The sequence below is a fragment of the Taudactylus pleione genome, unplaced genomic scaffold (genome assembly GCF_031769625.1).
Source record: "Taudactylus pleione unplaced genomic scaffold, aTauple2 ptg000019l, whole genome shotgun sequence".
NCBI classification, from domain to species: domain Eukaryota; kingdom Metazoa; phylum Chordata; class Amphibia; order Anura; family Myobatrachidae; genus Taudactylus; species Taudactylus pleione.
Genome location: NW_028284421.1, coordinates 33403407 through 33421005, shown reverse-complemented (window position 1 = coordinate 33421005; position 17599 = coordinate 33403407). Strand labels below are relative to the sequence as shown.

General features: G+C 42.2%; 1 protein-coding gene across 2 annotated transcripts in view; it reads right to left on the bottom strand.

The window, feature by feature from the left end:
- The window catches only part of IREB2 (iron responsive element binding protein 2), an 80508-nt gene that overhangs the window by 36750 nt on the left and 26159 nt on the right, over positions 1-17599 (bottom strand). For both annotated transcript variants that reach the window (XM_088446711.1, XM_088446710.1), the window contains exons 4-10: positions 15666-15831; positions 13409-13546; positions 12164-12379; positions 12008-12077; positions 9621-9804; positions 9045-9184; positions 1425-1596 (exon numbers count right to left, since the gene is read on the bottom strand). In XM_088446711.1, the coding sequence (XP_088302837.1) occupies positions 1425-1596; positions 9045-9184; positions 9621-9804; positions 12008-12077; positions 12164-12379; positions 13409-13546; positions 15666-15831 (1086 nt within the window). The remainder of the gene's footprint in view (positions 1-1424; positions 1597-9044; positions 9185-9620; positions 9805-12007; positions 12078-12163; positions 12380-13408; positions 13547-15665; positions 15832-17599) is intronic.

Below are 17599 nucleotides of genomic sequence, written 5' to 3'. Positions count from 1 at the left end.
ATTTCTGCCTATGGAAGCAGGTGGGATAATTACTGACTCCGGAACATAAATTCTCACCTGTGCATGATTAAAGAAAGTCACAAAGCATGACCTATTCGTGGTACTTGAGGATTGGAGTTGAGAACCACTGAAATAAGGACACTTTATTTTTCCTCTTTAACAGCAAACTGTAGAAACTACCAAACATCTGTACAAAATAATCTTCTCATTACTGCCTAGAAAAATCCTTGTCAAAGTATGGAGAATATTCCAAGCCTGAATCCTTGTCCATCAAGAATTTAAAGTCTGATACTCTTCTCTGGACCACTGCATTGCTCTGGCACATATATGGCCTAATGTGGACTCTAAAATGGCACTCTAGATGAGGAAACCTTTAGTAGGCTCATTTGTCAGGCTTTGCATCCATGTCGGATCCTTCAGTGGCGCAGCTATGGGGCCCGAAATGCATTGGCCAAGCACCTTTGAAGGAAAAACGTTTCAGTGGAGAGCAGAAGAATAACTACTCAGCTCCCTCAGACTGGTTCTGCAAGATTCCCGGAACCACTAAGCGCACACAGTTGACTGGCTTGCATGCTGTGCTCAGAGTGTCTATGCCTAACTGTCCAGTTCGTCTTCTAATCGCTTCATCTTGCATTACAGATACAGTAAGAATGATGTAGAGGGACAGATGTACTGCACAATCAAGAAACAAAGAATGAACCAACTCTGCTAGAACAAGAACCCTGACAATTACCAAAGCAAATCACCAGAGTTTGAGAAGAGGAGAGCTGCAGGCATAGATTTCAGTCTTTTTTGGTGAGAAGCCCACTAAGATAGAGGTGCTGGTTGTCGGATTAGAACCTCTATTTCTGAAAGACAGTTCCCTAACCTGTGTATTGCGTAAGGATATCAGAGCCACAACTCCAATCTGACCAGCCTCCCGTAATATCAGGGGGACCCTCTCTTCTTCAGGAAGAGAGGAGCCATTCACCTGCAGTCTTGTTCCAGGTGTGTGGGCTGGTGCTTGTCATGCTGCACCCGATGGCAGCACAGGGTCAGTGGGACGTTCCAAAATGTCACCTCAGCCGACCACTTCAGGCATCACACAGCCACAGAAGCTGTATGGATGGCACCAAACAGCTTTAGCGGTTCAAGTAAAAATCCTACACTTGTGGGCACAAATTAAATAGCAAGTTCCCTGTGGAGGGAAGATATGAATGGAGAGGAGCTTCAATTTTCACGCACATTTTGAATTAAGCGCCATACTCCCGTCTGAAGCTTTATATCCCCACTAATCAGTGTCTGCAACAGTCAAGGTCAGGACTAGAGCTAAAGTCTGATTGGTATAGTTTAGCATATGCTATTCAGTATTTTCACAGTTTGTCAGATCACCCAACCTACTCCCTCCTAAGATCCCCAAACACACAATCAATCACAATTCTTACCAGTCTGTTGCAGATGGCTAAGGGTTACTTGATCCACTGGGAAGAATGCCACAGAGGCCCCATACTCTGGACACATGTTGGCTATAGTGGTGCGGTCAGCCACAGAAAGCTGTGAGACTCCTTCTCCAAAAAACTCAACAAATCTCCCAGACAAGTCAGCCTGTCTTAAGTGCTGAAAGAAAGGGAAAGCTAGACTGTTTATATTCCTATTACTAAATGCTATACATCTTATAAACATGTGGACAGGACTAACAAATATGAGGCAAAAGGACATGCATGTAATTTAAAAAAACAGGATTTAGTCAGCATCCCGGTGTGCAGGATGCCGAATGCAAAATACCAGCGCCGGAATCCCGAAGTATTGGGGGTTAGGGGGGACTGTTAGGTTCAGCGTTAGGGGTTACGCACTTGGGGGAGGGTTAGTGCTCTGTTTCTTACCTTATGCTGTCCGGATGCCGCTGTCTGTATTCTGACCAGCGGCATCCCATACCCAACCCAAAAAAAAAAAAAAAAACACGATTTTTGTACTTACCAGTAAAAACCCCTTTCTTTGATTCCATGCAGAACACTGGAAACATTAGGGTATAGATTGTGGTGTGTGGTGCCTAGCACTTTAAATCTAGATTTAAACATGGCTCCTCCTCTATACCCCTCCAGACCTCAGTTAACTTTAACCAAGCCCAAGAAGAGATGGAGAGGATAGAGGGAAGAGGAAACATTCCCCCCCAACAAAGGGACAGAACACGTCACCACAGACCTAAAACGGCAAATAATTAACAAAACAGTGCCTCGAACTGAGAAAGTTTGGGAACCACTGGCCTAAGGAACACTTTTCACCCTTAGGATGGCAGTCTCAACAACCATGACGTAAAATGCATGGTGGACCTTGTTGAAGAAGGACCAGACGAGCGGAAAGAGTCCAAGAGAAGGCTATTAGAAGACCCCAAAGGTCTGAGTACCATGACCAGCTTGGTTAGTCCAGAGTCACAAGAAGAACAGTCGCCCGTTCCCGACTGAAGCGTTTCAGAATCCAAGGGAGGAGTCCAGAATAACTCCAAGACAGCGCACTTGCGGGCCAAATAAGATGGTGGTTCTGTCAATAAATAATTAAATTGAGGGACGATGACTCCCCACTATTAAAAGGTGAGCCACCATGACTGCCATCACCTTCATAAAAGACATGGGGGCAGGGCTCTGAATTGGTAATGGTAGTCCTGTATCGCAAACCGAAAGAGGGATTGGTAAGGCTCCCAGATAAGGATGTGGGGATAAGCAGTCTGAATGTCCTTGGACACAAAAAATTCCTCCGGCTCCATGCCAGCAATCACTGAGCGCAGGGATTCCATCTTGAATCTCAGGAAACTTAAATTAACATTTAGAGATTTAAGATTCAGGATGGGTCGTAACAAGCCACCCGGTTTTGGCACCATGAAAAGATTGTAATAAGAACCCCTTCAACTTCTGGACGTACTGGGACCACCACACCACATGCAATCCGGTTCCTCACCGCCACCCCAAAGGCAAAATATTTTTTACACGAGACAGGGAGATCCGTGGGAAAAAGACCTTCTAGGCCCTACTCCTCAGAGGTTATCTTGTACCCCACAGAAAGGATACTCCATACCCAGGCATAGGAAGAGGTTTGAAACCATATTTCTCAAAACTGAAGACGACGTGTTCCAACCAGAATAGCCCCTATGTGGGTGTGTAACCCACCATGTGGAATGATTAACTGAAGGTCTTGCATAGGGACGGCCGAGACTGGTGGTCCTTGGACTTACCACCTCTGGTAGATGTAGACTGACCCCTGGACCCACAAAATAGCGTTTTAACAGGGGGTTGAAAGGAAGGCCCAGAAGAGGCCCTGGGCTCTGGAACATAAGAGGGTAAAAAGAAACTCTTAACCTGCCGTAGCCAGAGAAATGATCGGATCCAGATTACATCCAAATAGAACCTTCCCTGAAAGGTAAAGAGCCTCCAAAGATTGCTTTGATTACTCAACTGTCTGCCAGGCCCACAACCAGAGGGCAGTTATAGCCAAATCAGAGACTTTAGAATAGACCAGGCCTGCATCAATTAGCTTCCTCACCCAGGTAAGAAGCTGACTCTCTAGCGGGAGCAGATCCGCCCAAGGGGTAGCAAAGAGTCTGCTAGCCAGTCCGCCCATTTTTCCACTGCTTTATTTACCCAGGAGGAGACCAAGATGGGCCTAAGGAATGTCCCCGCCACCACGTAGATAGTCTTCAGAGTAGACTCCAATTTGCAGTTGGAACTGTCCCTGGGAGAGGAAGATCCTGGTACTGTAACAGTTGTCTTTTAGGACAACCTTTTTACAATAGTGGTGCTATGTGAATGTTAACCATAGATAAAAATATGCATAATCTCGGCATGGTAGAAAATAGGTCAAGACACCTATATTACAATACAACAAATTTCATATAATTTAAAATGATTTACCAGTTCACACACACATATATATATATATATATATATATATATATATATATATATAATGTATGTATGTGTGTGTGTGTATCTGTTAAAAATGACAAATTCAGCATAAATATTTTATGTTCTCTTATTTCCACTTTCCATTAATACATTTACAATATGCAATGTAAATATAGCAATAAATTAATGCACCCAAGCCTTTTCAAAGTCTCTGTGTTAACTGAGGGAGATCTAGAGAATTATAGTTCCTACTTCGCAAAATGAGTCACAATGCTTTAATTACCAGTGGGATTCCAGTTTTAATAATGTGGCTCCTGTATTGCAAATAACTGTAGGCAATGATGCAGTTATTGTTTCAACAAACAAGTATAAGATGGTAAGTCGAGTAGGTTCCCTCCACAAAGAAATATCTGGATTCACAGCACCGCTCTCCTCTACTGGCTACATGTAGCAAGAGAAGCAACGTGTTTTATCAGTGTCCCCGCTCAGCTCTGGCTGCAGTAGATAACTTGTGAGTGGCAAGGCAAATAGTGGTTTTCAGGCGATTGCAGGTATCCTCTGAAGCGTTTTGCTTCACTTATAGAAGCTTTATCAAATATATGACAACCTGTGGGAATTCCCATTTCCATCTATCTGCAGCTGGCAGTGAGGAAAAGAACAAAAAAAAAAAAAAAAAAGTCTAGAAATCTGGAACCACAACCCCCTTGAAGTCAGCAGGATTATCTTCCATTACCAAAGAAAAAACAAGTCCGACTCATCCAGATGATAAACCTCACCCTGAGATAAAGCCTCTGAATTTGATTCCTCCCAAGAATGAAGGATACCCAGAAGTCTCCGCTTTTGAGGAGCTCTGACTGGACGCCACACCTGTACCCATGGAAGAAGGGTCAATAAGTCTCTCTAGGAATAAGGAGACATGCACCAATCCTTCTACCGAACAGGCCAAGCCCTGAGTATATAAACCAAAAAAACAGTGCTAAATGCAATAGTATGTCAATTAATAAGTCAATTTAGTATCTTAATCATAACACAATAATCACATTAAAAGTTCATAGATTGGAACTCCGAATAGATAATAAAAATGGATACAATAACTTTGAAAAACCTTGGCACTGTGTCAAAGGCAGTTCATATGCACCTAGCGGAGTCCTGTGGGTATTAGTAATCCAGCTAATTATGGTATTGTTACCGGCTTGTGGTGTTGTTGAACAAGGATCCTAATTAGCAATGGTCCTGAAAAGCAAAAAAGGATACCAACGTAGACCAAATGGACCTTTTAGCCACAGTCCTGGAATTCAACTGCTGGTATGCAGCTTTTTCAAGTTGTCTAGCTGTATCGGAGGTATCCCTTAAGTAAGACCTTTCATTAGTGCTGGCTGGCCAAGCCCTCAGCCCAGGGAGGCTCAAGGAAAAAAAAAAAAAAAGTCGGACAGTCAGGAACTAACCCAGAGAATGGACCTTCAGGGGGTAATGCATGTATAAGAGGCGCAGAGGACCCCAAGGAAGCAGGATTAGAGGAGCCGTGCTGCCTGCTAGCAGCCAGATGTTGCAAAAGTTATGACATCGCCCTGGCAAGTGTCACCACACAGGCAGGTGTATCTAGAGGCGGGGTCGCACTCACAGCACCACTCAGCCTCCCCAGCACATGCCTCAGAAACAGCCCCCCCCAGTAGGACCATGCATGAAGGAGGCAAAAACAGCACCATTCTTATCAGGTAGCCTCCTCACAGCATTGCCCTTCCTAGACATAATGGTGAAAAGGAGGGGAGCAACCAGGGATTTGAAATTACAAAACACAGCATGAGTGTTGCAGAGGTAATAAATCTATGCAAAATAACTGGAGAGCAGCAATGACAATGACAGCGGTGCATAGGCAACAGAGTTGAGTACACTTGCAGCAGTTTCATAGTTAAAGTAAAAAAAAACTCACAGAAAGACTATGCTATGCTAACCACAAGTCCTGGCTACTGTAACTGCAATGTTGCCCCAGAACATACACACATTAAAACAATCGCAGCCCCACCACCGGATAGAAGAGACCGGAGGAAAGTCGGCCTCAGTCAGTGACCTCTTGCAGTGTGTCAGCATCTGGAATGCTTTGTGTACTGCTGCTGTCAGAGGGCAGTCTGTGTGTAAACACATGAACGAAGAGGAGGAAGCACGGAGGTCAGGAGGAGTATAGAAGGGGAGGAGCCTTGTTCAAATCAATCAGGATTAGAAGCTCCAAGCTCCACACACCACCATCTATACAATTTTTCCAGCGTCACCCAGTGGAAGGAGAAAAACTTTTTGGTATTCACCATTAAACCTGTTTCTCTTACTCCATATGGGGGACAGTGTCAACCATGGGCTGTAGAGTGTGCTACGAGGAGCTGGAATATCAAACTACAATTCTTTGCAGCACATCGAGTCACTCACCAAACTTGTAGAAGGATACAAAATCGGGTCGGAACGGGACCTGTTCCGAGACATATGCCATGATTAATTTGGCCACTGATTGTTTTGTTGTTGGCCAACCTTGTTTGTATGCATTATACAAGATGAGAAGACTGTCAGTCTTACTCAACAGAGCGGATTTATCCATAAAGATCCTCAAGTCACGAATATCATCCAATAGTGATAAGTCTACCAAGGGACAAAATCTTGCAGGATTACAATGTCCCGATTTAAATTAAAACCTGGACACAACCAATATGCAGAATAGGTCAGTCCTGGTGGAAAACCATGGATGGGGATCTGCACAAGAGGGCTAACACTTTGGACACTAATCTGGCAGAAAGCCAAAAAATAAATAAATAAAAAGAAACCTTCCAAGCAAAGTACTTGAAGTCCACCAATTCAAGCATCTCAAAAGGAAAAGCAATGCAATGCAGAGAGACAACTTCAAGAGATGAACGATATTCCGACTTCTAATTTTTCTACACCTGGGATGAAGACCACTAATATCCTAGCAACGAACCTCTCTGCCATCACTAAGAGCTTCAGATCTCCCATTCGGTCCAATCTGGTGTCAGATTGGATTCAAAGGAGTCTGCCTCAAAGAAATGGCTGAGTTTTGAGCAGAGCCTGTGGTACGGCTCTTACAGTTGTCCTTATTCACCTAGCATTTTGCGCTATATGATGAGAGACACACGGTACGACTTTGATGCCGTACCATGCGTAGCTAGTTTAGGAACTATTGCACTTTAGCATCTTTTTCGCATTGCAGCCACACACTAACAGGATTGTAGTGCATCGAAGGCTTAGAATTTGTACTTTTCTCGCAATCGTGGCAGTGTAAACTTGCACAATGTTGCGTGGTGGGACACATGGCACTGCTCAGACAGGTCAGCTCCTGGTCTCTTGCCTTTTGTTAGATTAGTGTCCTTGTTGCAGTGCTATAAGCACTCAAGCAAAAAATTCAGCAAAAATACTGTCCGACTGATGCATGGCACGGTTTAGTCATATTTTTTTGTGGTGTGCCAAATGGGCCTATTTGGCGTGATTTGAAGATATGTTAGAGGGGACACATCTGTAGCTAGAGGACACTTATTGAAAAAGAACTGTCACTGCTCCCCAACTGGAGATTGGCATCCGTTGTCACGATGACTCGGGTAACAAAGGACAGGGTTTGGTCAGGGTTGAGGTGTCGTCTGTTCAGTCACCACAGAAAAGAACAGCGACTACTGGAGACAGCTGGAAGAGCTGGCTTGCTGTGCAAGATCCACTTGCAACAAGCAGGCTAGGAGCCGTATCTGAAGGGTCCGCGATTGGAAGCACGCTAATGAAACTGATTCGATGCAAGATACCATTCTCCCCAGCAACAGCATGGACTTGAGAAATGACACTCAATTGCAAGCCAAGAGCACCTGTTGCAGGCAGGCCAAAACCTTTTCTGGCAGGAATAACTGGAACAATCAGGTGTCAAAGATAAGACCCAGGAATTTGAGATGCTGCGATGTGACCAAATGAGATTCAAGGTAATATTATCTAGTCATGTGTCTCCAAGATCTCTATGGTCAAATGGACTGAAGAGCAGCAGAATTGGCCTTTATCAGCAGGTCGTCCTGGTACGGAATAACAGTCATCCTTATACCAGAAAAGCAACGTCATTACGGTCATAGCTTTCTAAACGATCCAAGAAGCTGTCACCAAACAAAAGCGTCTAGAACTGGAAATGAGCCATTCCTGAACAATATTTTGCAGTGTGACAGGGTGCATTATCCTGCAAAAAGAGGATACTGCCATGAGGGAATACAGTTGCCATGAAGAGGTGTACTTCGTCTCCATCAATGTTTAGGTAGGTGGCACATGTCAAAGTAAAATCCACGAATGCCAGGACCCAAGGTTTCCCAGCTGAACATGGTCCAGAGCATCACACTGCTTTCTTTCTTCTCATAGTGCATTAAGGTGCCATTTCCTCTCTAAGTACACGACGTACAAGCACCAGGCTGTCCACATCATGTAAAAGAAAATGTGAATCATCAGAACAGACCACCTTCTTCCACTGCTCAATGGTCTAGTTCTGATGCTCATGCACATTGTAGGTGCTGCGGCTACGTAGCAAGCTGCGATGCACTGTGTGTAATGACACCTTTCGATCATAGCCAGCAATTTGTGCTACAATAGTTCTTCTGTGGGATCGGACCATAAGAGCTAGCCTTTGCTGCTCACTAGCATCAGTGAGCCTTGGGTGACCATGACCCGTCACCAGTTGTTCTTCCTTGGACCACTTTTGGTAGGTACTAACCACTGCATAACGGGAACACCCCACAATACCTGCCGTTTTTAAGATGCTCTGACCCAGTCACCTTGCCATCACAATTTGGCTCTTCTCATCACCGCTCAGATCCTTAAGCTTGCCCATTTTTCCTGCTTCTTATACATCAACTTTAAGAACTGAGTGTATATTCCATGCATCGACAGGTGCCATTGTAACAAGATAATCAATGTAATTCACTTCACCTGTCAGTGGTTTTAATGTTATGGCTGATGGGTGTATGCATCCATTTCCAGTTCACTAGGAACTCCTGAATATAAAAGTCAGGCTTCATGAATATTAATGAGGCAGTGCTTCAATGTGGTCATTGATTCAATGCAAACCAATTGGCCACAACCTGGCTTAGGCCACAAAATGGATACCTACACTGCGTTTTAGCGACATGTCAATTTTAGAGACCATGAGCTCACCTTGGTGATGCTTAAAACAACATCTATGGAAGTAGTAAGTGGACCGACAGAGCCAACCACCTCACAGCCAACAACTTCCGGTAGAGTTAATGTAATGGGTATGCCCAGCATAGCGGCTTCAGATTCTATACCTCCCACACCTAGGAAAATGAAATAAAAGTTTTTAAACTGATTGAATAGATTATCCGACTATCATGCAAACAACAACAGGGGTGAATAGCCCTTTTACTATGCTGACAGTACACTGAGCACTCCCATACATTTACTTAACCTGGGCATAGGCATGCTAGGTTAGGCACAAAACAGAACACACCCATCTTAGGGGAAAATACTAAACAAAATTTTCCAGAAAGAAATCCAGCAGCAACGAAAATAAATTGTCCAAAATCCCACTCTATTTTGCTAGTGTAGTAAACTAGCTTTCTTTAGGTGGCAAAGATGTTAAATTATATATAGACATACATACATATCTCCACATCCATCTCCAAATGCACACACCTATTATTGATATACATACACACTGACCAAATGCAAGGAGGAGTAATTAAAAATGAAAAAAGCATGTACAGTACTCACCCAATCCCAAAATTCCAAGGCCATTCACCATAGTGATGTGAGAGTCAGTACCAAGTACACTGTCTGGATAGAGGACATCTCCCTCTGCCATGACTAACCGGGACAGGTACTCTAGGTTTACTTGATGCACAGTCCCTGTTTCTGGGGGAATCACGGTGACATTCTGGAAAGCCTTTGAACACCACTGACGCAAAAAGGAAGACATGCACATTGGTAATTGTACATTTGCTATTCTCTCAAGCCAATCTTTGACAGGTACAAGAAAATTATAAGAAATAAAAAGATATGCAGAATTTGGGAGCCAGAAGTCACTTACAGAGGTGTTGCAACTGCAGAGCTCTGCATAAAAAGGTTAGTTTACCATATTATTCATCATATTAAGAGGATACTCGCACCTGAAGTTGGTCCCTGATTTACTCCTGAGTTATACAAGTGATTCTTCATGGTAATCTAGGAACATCTCCCATTTTGTCTTGGTTCAGTTTATCTGGGAATAACTTTCGTTTTATTTTACTCAAGCATGTTTGATACTGTTTTACTAGACAGGAAAGACTCTTTTGGTACAATGGATGAGCATACACAATCCTTTTTTTTTCTATTGAATCATTTATTGATTTTAAAGTTATTTAATATATTAAAACAGTACATTAAAACATATATAATATGGCTAGTATGAGGAAACAAATGCAACATACAATATATATTGACATAGGACAGTGTACAAAAATGACTGACATATGAAAGACAGGATATACAAAATAGTCCACATCATATGTGCAGAAGATAGTGAGAACACGAAGGTGCCTTTCGGGCCCATATAGCCAGATGAGAGTACACAAATATCTTCCCACTTCTAGATATATCAGTTGCAAAACATAATAAAATATGAAATAGAAGAAAAAAACTTCCACAACTGCCCGGATATCAAAACTACACAAAAGAAAGAAAAAAATAAAAATAAACCTAAAAAAACAAACCTCCCCACAACCCCCCACCCTGTATGACTTAACCCCAACCTAGGTATACCTGGATCCCTAACCCCCCCCCCCCCCTCTACTCTAAACTATCTTAAAACCACCCAAAGATAGGATAACAAAAACCATGTAACTGATGAAAGCAATAGACTAATGACCCTAAGATCGGTTTAGCCCAGCTCTCCCACATTATAAAGAAATGGTGTTTCAGCCATATAAAATACTTTGCATTATACGAATATTTTTCAGACAACTGGATAATAAAATAATGCCCAGAAAATTTTAAACAAAATATTGGGTTTCAAAATATTAATCTTAATCCGGCCAGGCCTCAGCCTCTTGTGAGATTGTAGAAACAGTCCCCCCCCAACGATATAACAGAGTATAGTAGCAATAAGTTCTGTAAGCTCCCTGCCATCAGAGGATAAACAAAAAGGATCATGGAGTACTTTAAGAATAAATCCTGGAACTTCAACTCGTCTGGTACAAGTGGAGAACGGGTCTTTGGAAGAACCACAACAGAATTGAGACATCCAAAAACTGGGAGGGCATCAGACATATAATCCTTTTTATTCCTGGGCATTGTACATGTAGATAAAAAATTATTAGTTTTTGCTGGGATGTCCTCGTTTTATTCTGGCACTTCCAACATTTACAGGGATACCATTTTCGTTAACTATCTTAAGCATGTATGCTGTGTCACCTGTATATGCTAGTACACAGATCAATAGTTCTAGCCACTGCTTGTGAACTGTACCTCATTTAAGAAACCTCCCATGGAGCAGAAGGTCAAAAGCTCGATTATTCATGATTTTTAGTACGAATACAGACCAAAAAAGCAGGGCCTCACAATCCCTCTTACTTTTTGGATTTTAAGCAGGGGTTGTCTGTAAACTCAGCAATAGGGGCCATTCTACACCTTGGCAAAACCATGCTGCGTTTAAAATGATGCAAATTTAAAAACTGTATGGACTTTAGAGGGACATCCTAGATCAGGGATAGCCAACCTCGGTCCACGAGAGCTACAAACAGTTCACGTTTTCCAGACCACCTAGCGGGTGCACAAGTGTAGTGATTACTCACTAACACATTTGAAAAAGATCCACAGGTGGAGCTAATTATTTCACTTGTGATTCTGTGGAGAGACCTGGAAAACATGCACTGTTGGTAGCTCTTGAGGACCAGGGATGGCTTCCCCTGTCCTAGATCAACCGAAAATTGCAGTATTAAAATAAAGATGCCCAGTATGCTTGCTACATACAACAGAGCAGGGAGTATTTTCCCTACATGGCAAAAAAATAAAAAATTATTTAATTTGCACAACAATATGATTAGTCCTGGTGCAGATTTGTACTCTTGGGTTCGATTTGCTTCAAACTCTATATAAAAAGGTCCAGTGTTTTTTTTGCTTACCTTGAAAAACTGAAGCCGCTCTTTATTTCTGCTAAATTCAATCTCAAGACTTTTCAACACAGCTTCTGGTCTATAATAGGAAGGAGCAGAAATAAGTTTGTAAAACAAAGTGACTTGGGCTCTATTAAGCACAGTAAAAATAAAAAAGACCCTTACTCTGGAATTGGCTGCAAGTGGAAAGGACATAACATCGGGGTATTTTCAATCTGCTCCCGAGAGTTCCTGCTTAATGTCCTTGAATCACAGGCCCCCTTACATCCACTTTGTCCTCTACACTGGGATTTAGACGGTACTGATTTAGCAGGAGAGAGTTTGGGTGCCTGTCGATGTGGGTCAATGAAGGCTGCACCAGGGACACTCTGCGCAGCACTGCTGTAAGAAAAAAATAAAATAAAAAATACTATGTAAATCCTCTTACAGAGGTTAGAATGATTCAGGTATTGAATTTATGAGCCAAAAACATGGCCCTGCAATGGATATGTATTTACTATCAACAACCAAAACAAATTGGATTTGTTTTGAAATAGAGGTTAATCATGTACTCTTGGATTGGACATCCATTAAGGAAGCAGATAGTTTAATTTATTAACGTACCAAAGTGCTGTACATTGAAGACGTCACTTTTTCAATTACGAACTGGTCTATTGTAATTTTCCTAGAGCAAGATCAGGTTGTTCCTTTGTGAAGAGTAGCTATTTTACACTATTTGAGGCAGATTAGATAATCAAATCTGAGAGAAGACTTCAAAATTTGCTTTATAAAAATGTGCCTAACCTGTCAAGTGTTAATATACCATGGTACTATACTGTGCAGGGAAAGGAGCAGCTTCTTAAAATGTTGCTATGAACCTCCTCAGCACAGAGATCCAACACATTGCTTGAAATCAGAGGTGGCTACTACAAAAACAATCATGTGCTCTGTAATTTTTAGTAATGTGCCCTAATACTCTTCATTACTCCATCTGTCATTTATCTGTGTGGCCACAGTCTAATTTAGTGTTTCTCAAATCCCAGCCCTCATGGACCCCTAACCGTGTGTTTTTAAGGAATAATTAGTACCAACTGTAGATCTATTGTGGTAGTCAATTAACTCACCGATGCTTGTGCTAGATTATCTGGAAAACATGCGCTGTTAGGGCTCCATGAGGCTGGGGTTTGAGAAACACTGGTCTAATTTATACTTCCTTCACTGATCAAGAGAACAACAGAATGAGCACTTCATTCAGATGGCTGATTGCTGGTGCTGGGAGAGAGCATAAGCTATACAATATTCCCAAAGAGGTGACAGGCCAGGATATCTTTTACATCTCCACTTCAAATAATTTAGAAATATCAAGTAGAAATGTAGGTTTTCTGGAACCTCACATACAATTGATATTCATTCATTATGAAAGCACAATACCATTTAGTGAAATCCAGCTGCAAAGAATGATCTGCGATGAGGTCTGTGGGACAGACTGGATTCACTAATGCAGCATCTTTGTCCAGTTTCTTCACAGCATCTCGCATTGCAGCAAAATCAACCATTGCAGGAATGCCCCTACAACGAGAGAAACCACCATGTCAGAACAGTAAACAGACAAACATGAATTTACGTTAAAGATCAATCTGAGCAAATTCTTAGAAAAAGCTAACAGAAGGTATCTGAGATAAGACAGGGTTACCTAAGGGAATCATTCCTTCTATGTAGAACTAGAAGTCATATTACAAATTACATTAGGTCTCTCAGTGGATTTATAGGGGACACATTAAAACAATAGTACGAAGAAGACAGATATAACTATGAAAGTTACCCCCTATAGATGGCTAACTATAGAAGGTAGATTGCAAACATATTGAACACAGGCAAGACTAGGACTCAGAAGCCAGCATCTCTGAGTTGTAGTAACAGACACATGAAGTGAAGGTGTTCTCTGGTGACTAATGTTGGAAGTGAAGTAAACTTTCTCACTGAACCACTGCCAATTGCCCCCCAAAATTTAATTTTCACATGAATTTACAAGGGTCAGCATACCCTGTCAGAGCATGCTTGGACCTGTGGTTCAGGATTGTAGTAGTTCATTCAAAGTCTATGAATAAAAATGAGCCTGTGACTCCACAGTAGGAGCGGCTTATCTCCGATTGGTTAGATTGTGGGGGAATCTGACATTAATAGTTATTTTCTAAGCCCCCTAGAAGATAACTATTTTCATCAGAATGGTTAGAATGTGAGGTCACTTATTGGAGACAAGACATTATGATTGTTGAGCCACAGAAACACCCTTTATTATTGTAAAGTGCTGATCGTCCTAGCGCAACCCAAAATGCAGCCGGGGTGCAGATGCTGGGGAAAACCCGGAATCCCCTGAATAATAGGATACGTAGGAAATGTTAGTATCGGCCTATTGGCGCATCTTTCAGAAATAAAATGAACCAGTGGGGATGGAAATTAAATAAAAAAAGAATACATACTTCCCTTAAGTGAAGCGTTGCATAGGAGGGATTACCCACATGTAAAAGGATAAACATAAGACAAATGTAGTGTAACTCAGTTTTAAAAGTCACACATTTTAATGAAATGGCAGATAAGAACGGTGGACCATATAATTGGTCCTGAAATGATAACCACATGAACAATAAAGAAAATAGATGACTATGGCTCAGTCAGTCAGAGCAAACAGTGAAATCACAATAAATGCACATGCAGTGGTAAAAAGGAAAGTCCAAAATGGCACCCATACCAGAGAGCAATGTAAATAAGGCAGTGGTGTGCAAACAGAGCAGTCTCCGGATACTGTAGATTGCTGATCATCATTTACTCCTATACGTTACCAGATTTTCATTCCAAATAATCAACTAGTTGGAAGGTTGGACAGAATATCTTTGTGTATGTAGCTTAAGTCCAATTAAGATAGAGGTTATTAAAACTAACCAACATGCTGGGCATCTTCTGACATACATGCGCGCCCTCCCCAGAAATACATTGTTAGTTGTCCCTTCACACAGCTTATCAAAATAGTAAGCATTCGCTGTATTCATAGGTGTATTCATTCCATGTCAAGTGGACCAGGGGCCCCCCACTTCACCATTTCCAACTTTGTAGAAGCTTTCCATGAAGGTTGGTATATATGTAGAACTAAACTTTGGTAAAGTTTCAGGTCACATTATGCAATAGTGGAGTTGTGGCCCTGGTAGTGGAGGTAGGTTAAACTGTCACGATTCCGTGGTGCACAATCAGCAATGTTCAAGTAATTGCTGTGTCAGACCTATGAAAGCAAGAGTTGTAAAAAGTGCACATGCTTATACAACTTTGGATGCAGATTTCAAAAATTACTGCCTCAAGGCTTTCAAAAAAAAGTAGTTGTTTTTTTTTGTACAGTATGAGGCCAAAAGTAAGCCAAAAATTTTATCTGGAATTCAGATGCCCATATCTCCAAAGGAAACATTTTAGTACGACATTAGTATAGCTAACTATCCAAGTGGACACCATCACAATATAACAGACTTTAAACTTTGTTCCTGTGATAATGTCATCTAAAATTACTTTCACAAATCGCGCGTTAAATTTTCCGCCATCTTTGAGATCCAATAGCAAAAAAAAGCATTACCGATTTTCTATTTATATCACTGTAACATGGTCATAAGTAGAAAGAAAAAAAAAAAAAAAAGATGATGCTCACGTGAAATCCTGCAGAACGACGCGAGCTGGTAGGAAGGGAACTTCTCTGCATTCAACGTTAGTTTTCCACTTCAAAACATTCATGGCATCTTCCTGCTTCACCAAGACACCATCACAGTTACGTACTACAGATTCCAGCACCACACGGATACAGTAAGGCAAAGCATCTGTAGCAAGACAAGCAGCATTACAACACAACCTGGTCTGACAACTCATCTGCTTAAATATAGTTATTTGCAATAGTATGAACCACACTACTACTGGACATGACATCTAATCACATACATAACTTTTTTTTTTATTCAAAAGGAAAAAAAAAAAAAAAAGAAGTATAACCTTGACATTTGTGTAAGGTATACTGCAATAGTAGCCAATTAATAATTCCGACCACTCGTACAATGGGATATTTTGCCAGGATCTTTCTATAATTCGGGCAAATTGGATAAAATCTAGCCATTGAGACAAAAGGGATAAGCATCCAGAGCTCTTCCACGTTCATCAAGAAAAGTCTAGTAGGAAACCGCATTTTCTGTTAATTATTTCTTTGGATAGTTTTATTTGCACCACAGCATGTATGCAGAAGACAGCTCAGGGATATTCACAAATTTGCATCTACACTATGAACAAATATACAATGGAGTTGCTCTCTGAACTTGAGAACACAACAAGTGAATAGCGAAAGCAATAATAGGGCGGGCAAAATTTACTAAGCGGCGGTTTGACGCTGGTTTCTATTCTAAACCCCGGCGGTTTGGTGGCGGTTTCTATTCTATTCTAAACCCCAGGGGTTTGGTGGCGGTTTTGCAGCGGTTTCTAAATGACAGCCCTCAATGTTAACTGCATAGGATTTATTTTTTTTATTAAACAATAGTTTTTACTGCAAGAAGAGGAATGCAAACACACATGTCCAATGCACAGCCAAATACAGAAATAAGGAGGCCCACAAGCCTGGTGGTGGATATATAGTTTACTGGAGAACCGTGAACTCAATGGGCGGAATTCAATTGTTTTCACGGCCCGCATCTCCCGTCTAAAGTGACAGGAGTTTGCGGGCCACTATGCAATTGTTTCAGATTTTCGTGCTGATCGCGCCCAAAGTGGTTGGGTTAAGCCGCGTAAAGCAGCTAAACCCGACCAAAGTGCTGGGCGCGATCGCGAAAAGTGATGTTTGGGCGCCCAAACATGTCACTTTTCGTACATTTCAGCTCTCACCCCCCTGGGGCTGCGAGCTGAAATGTAGCGCTGTCAGCATGATCGTGACCGACAGGAGCAAGAATTGAATAGCTCCGTCGGGCGCGATGGGGGCAGGAATCAATTAAATTCCGCCCAATGTGGTCAGTCAATAAAAAATATGAGATATGGTAAGAACTTACCCTTGTTATCTCTATTTCTACGAAGTCCATAGGGTTCCACAGGATACCTTGGGGTATAGGTGTGACGTCAGTCGCAGGGCACCAAAGAGTTAAACTTTCAGCCTCCCAGGATGCACTAGGTCCCCCTCCTATACCCCGCCCCCAGGCCAAGGCACCTCAGTTAGTTACCAAGCCATAGGCCGGAGGAGGAGAAGGAAGAGAGAGAACAAAGATCTGGACACATACAAGAATCACATTCTCACCAGAGGGAGACGGAAAACCGGTGACCAGAGCAAAGCCCATCTGCAGCACAGGTGCGACAGGGCGGGAGTCCTGTGGAACCCTATGGACTTCGTAGAAATAGAGATAACAAGGGTAAGTTCTTACCATATCTCATATTTTCTACTTCAGGGTCCATAGGGTATCCACAGGATACCTTGGGGATGTCCCAAAGCAGTATCCTTTAAGGGTGGGGACGCTTCTGTGCAGAAAGGAGAATCCGCCGCCCGAAGGAAGCATCCTGAGAGGCGAAGGTGTCAAACCTGTAATACCTCACGAAGGTATGGACAGAAGACCACGTAGC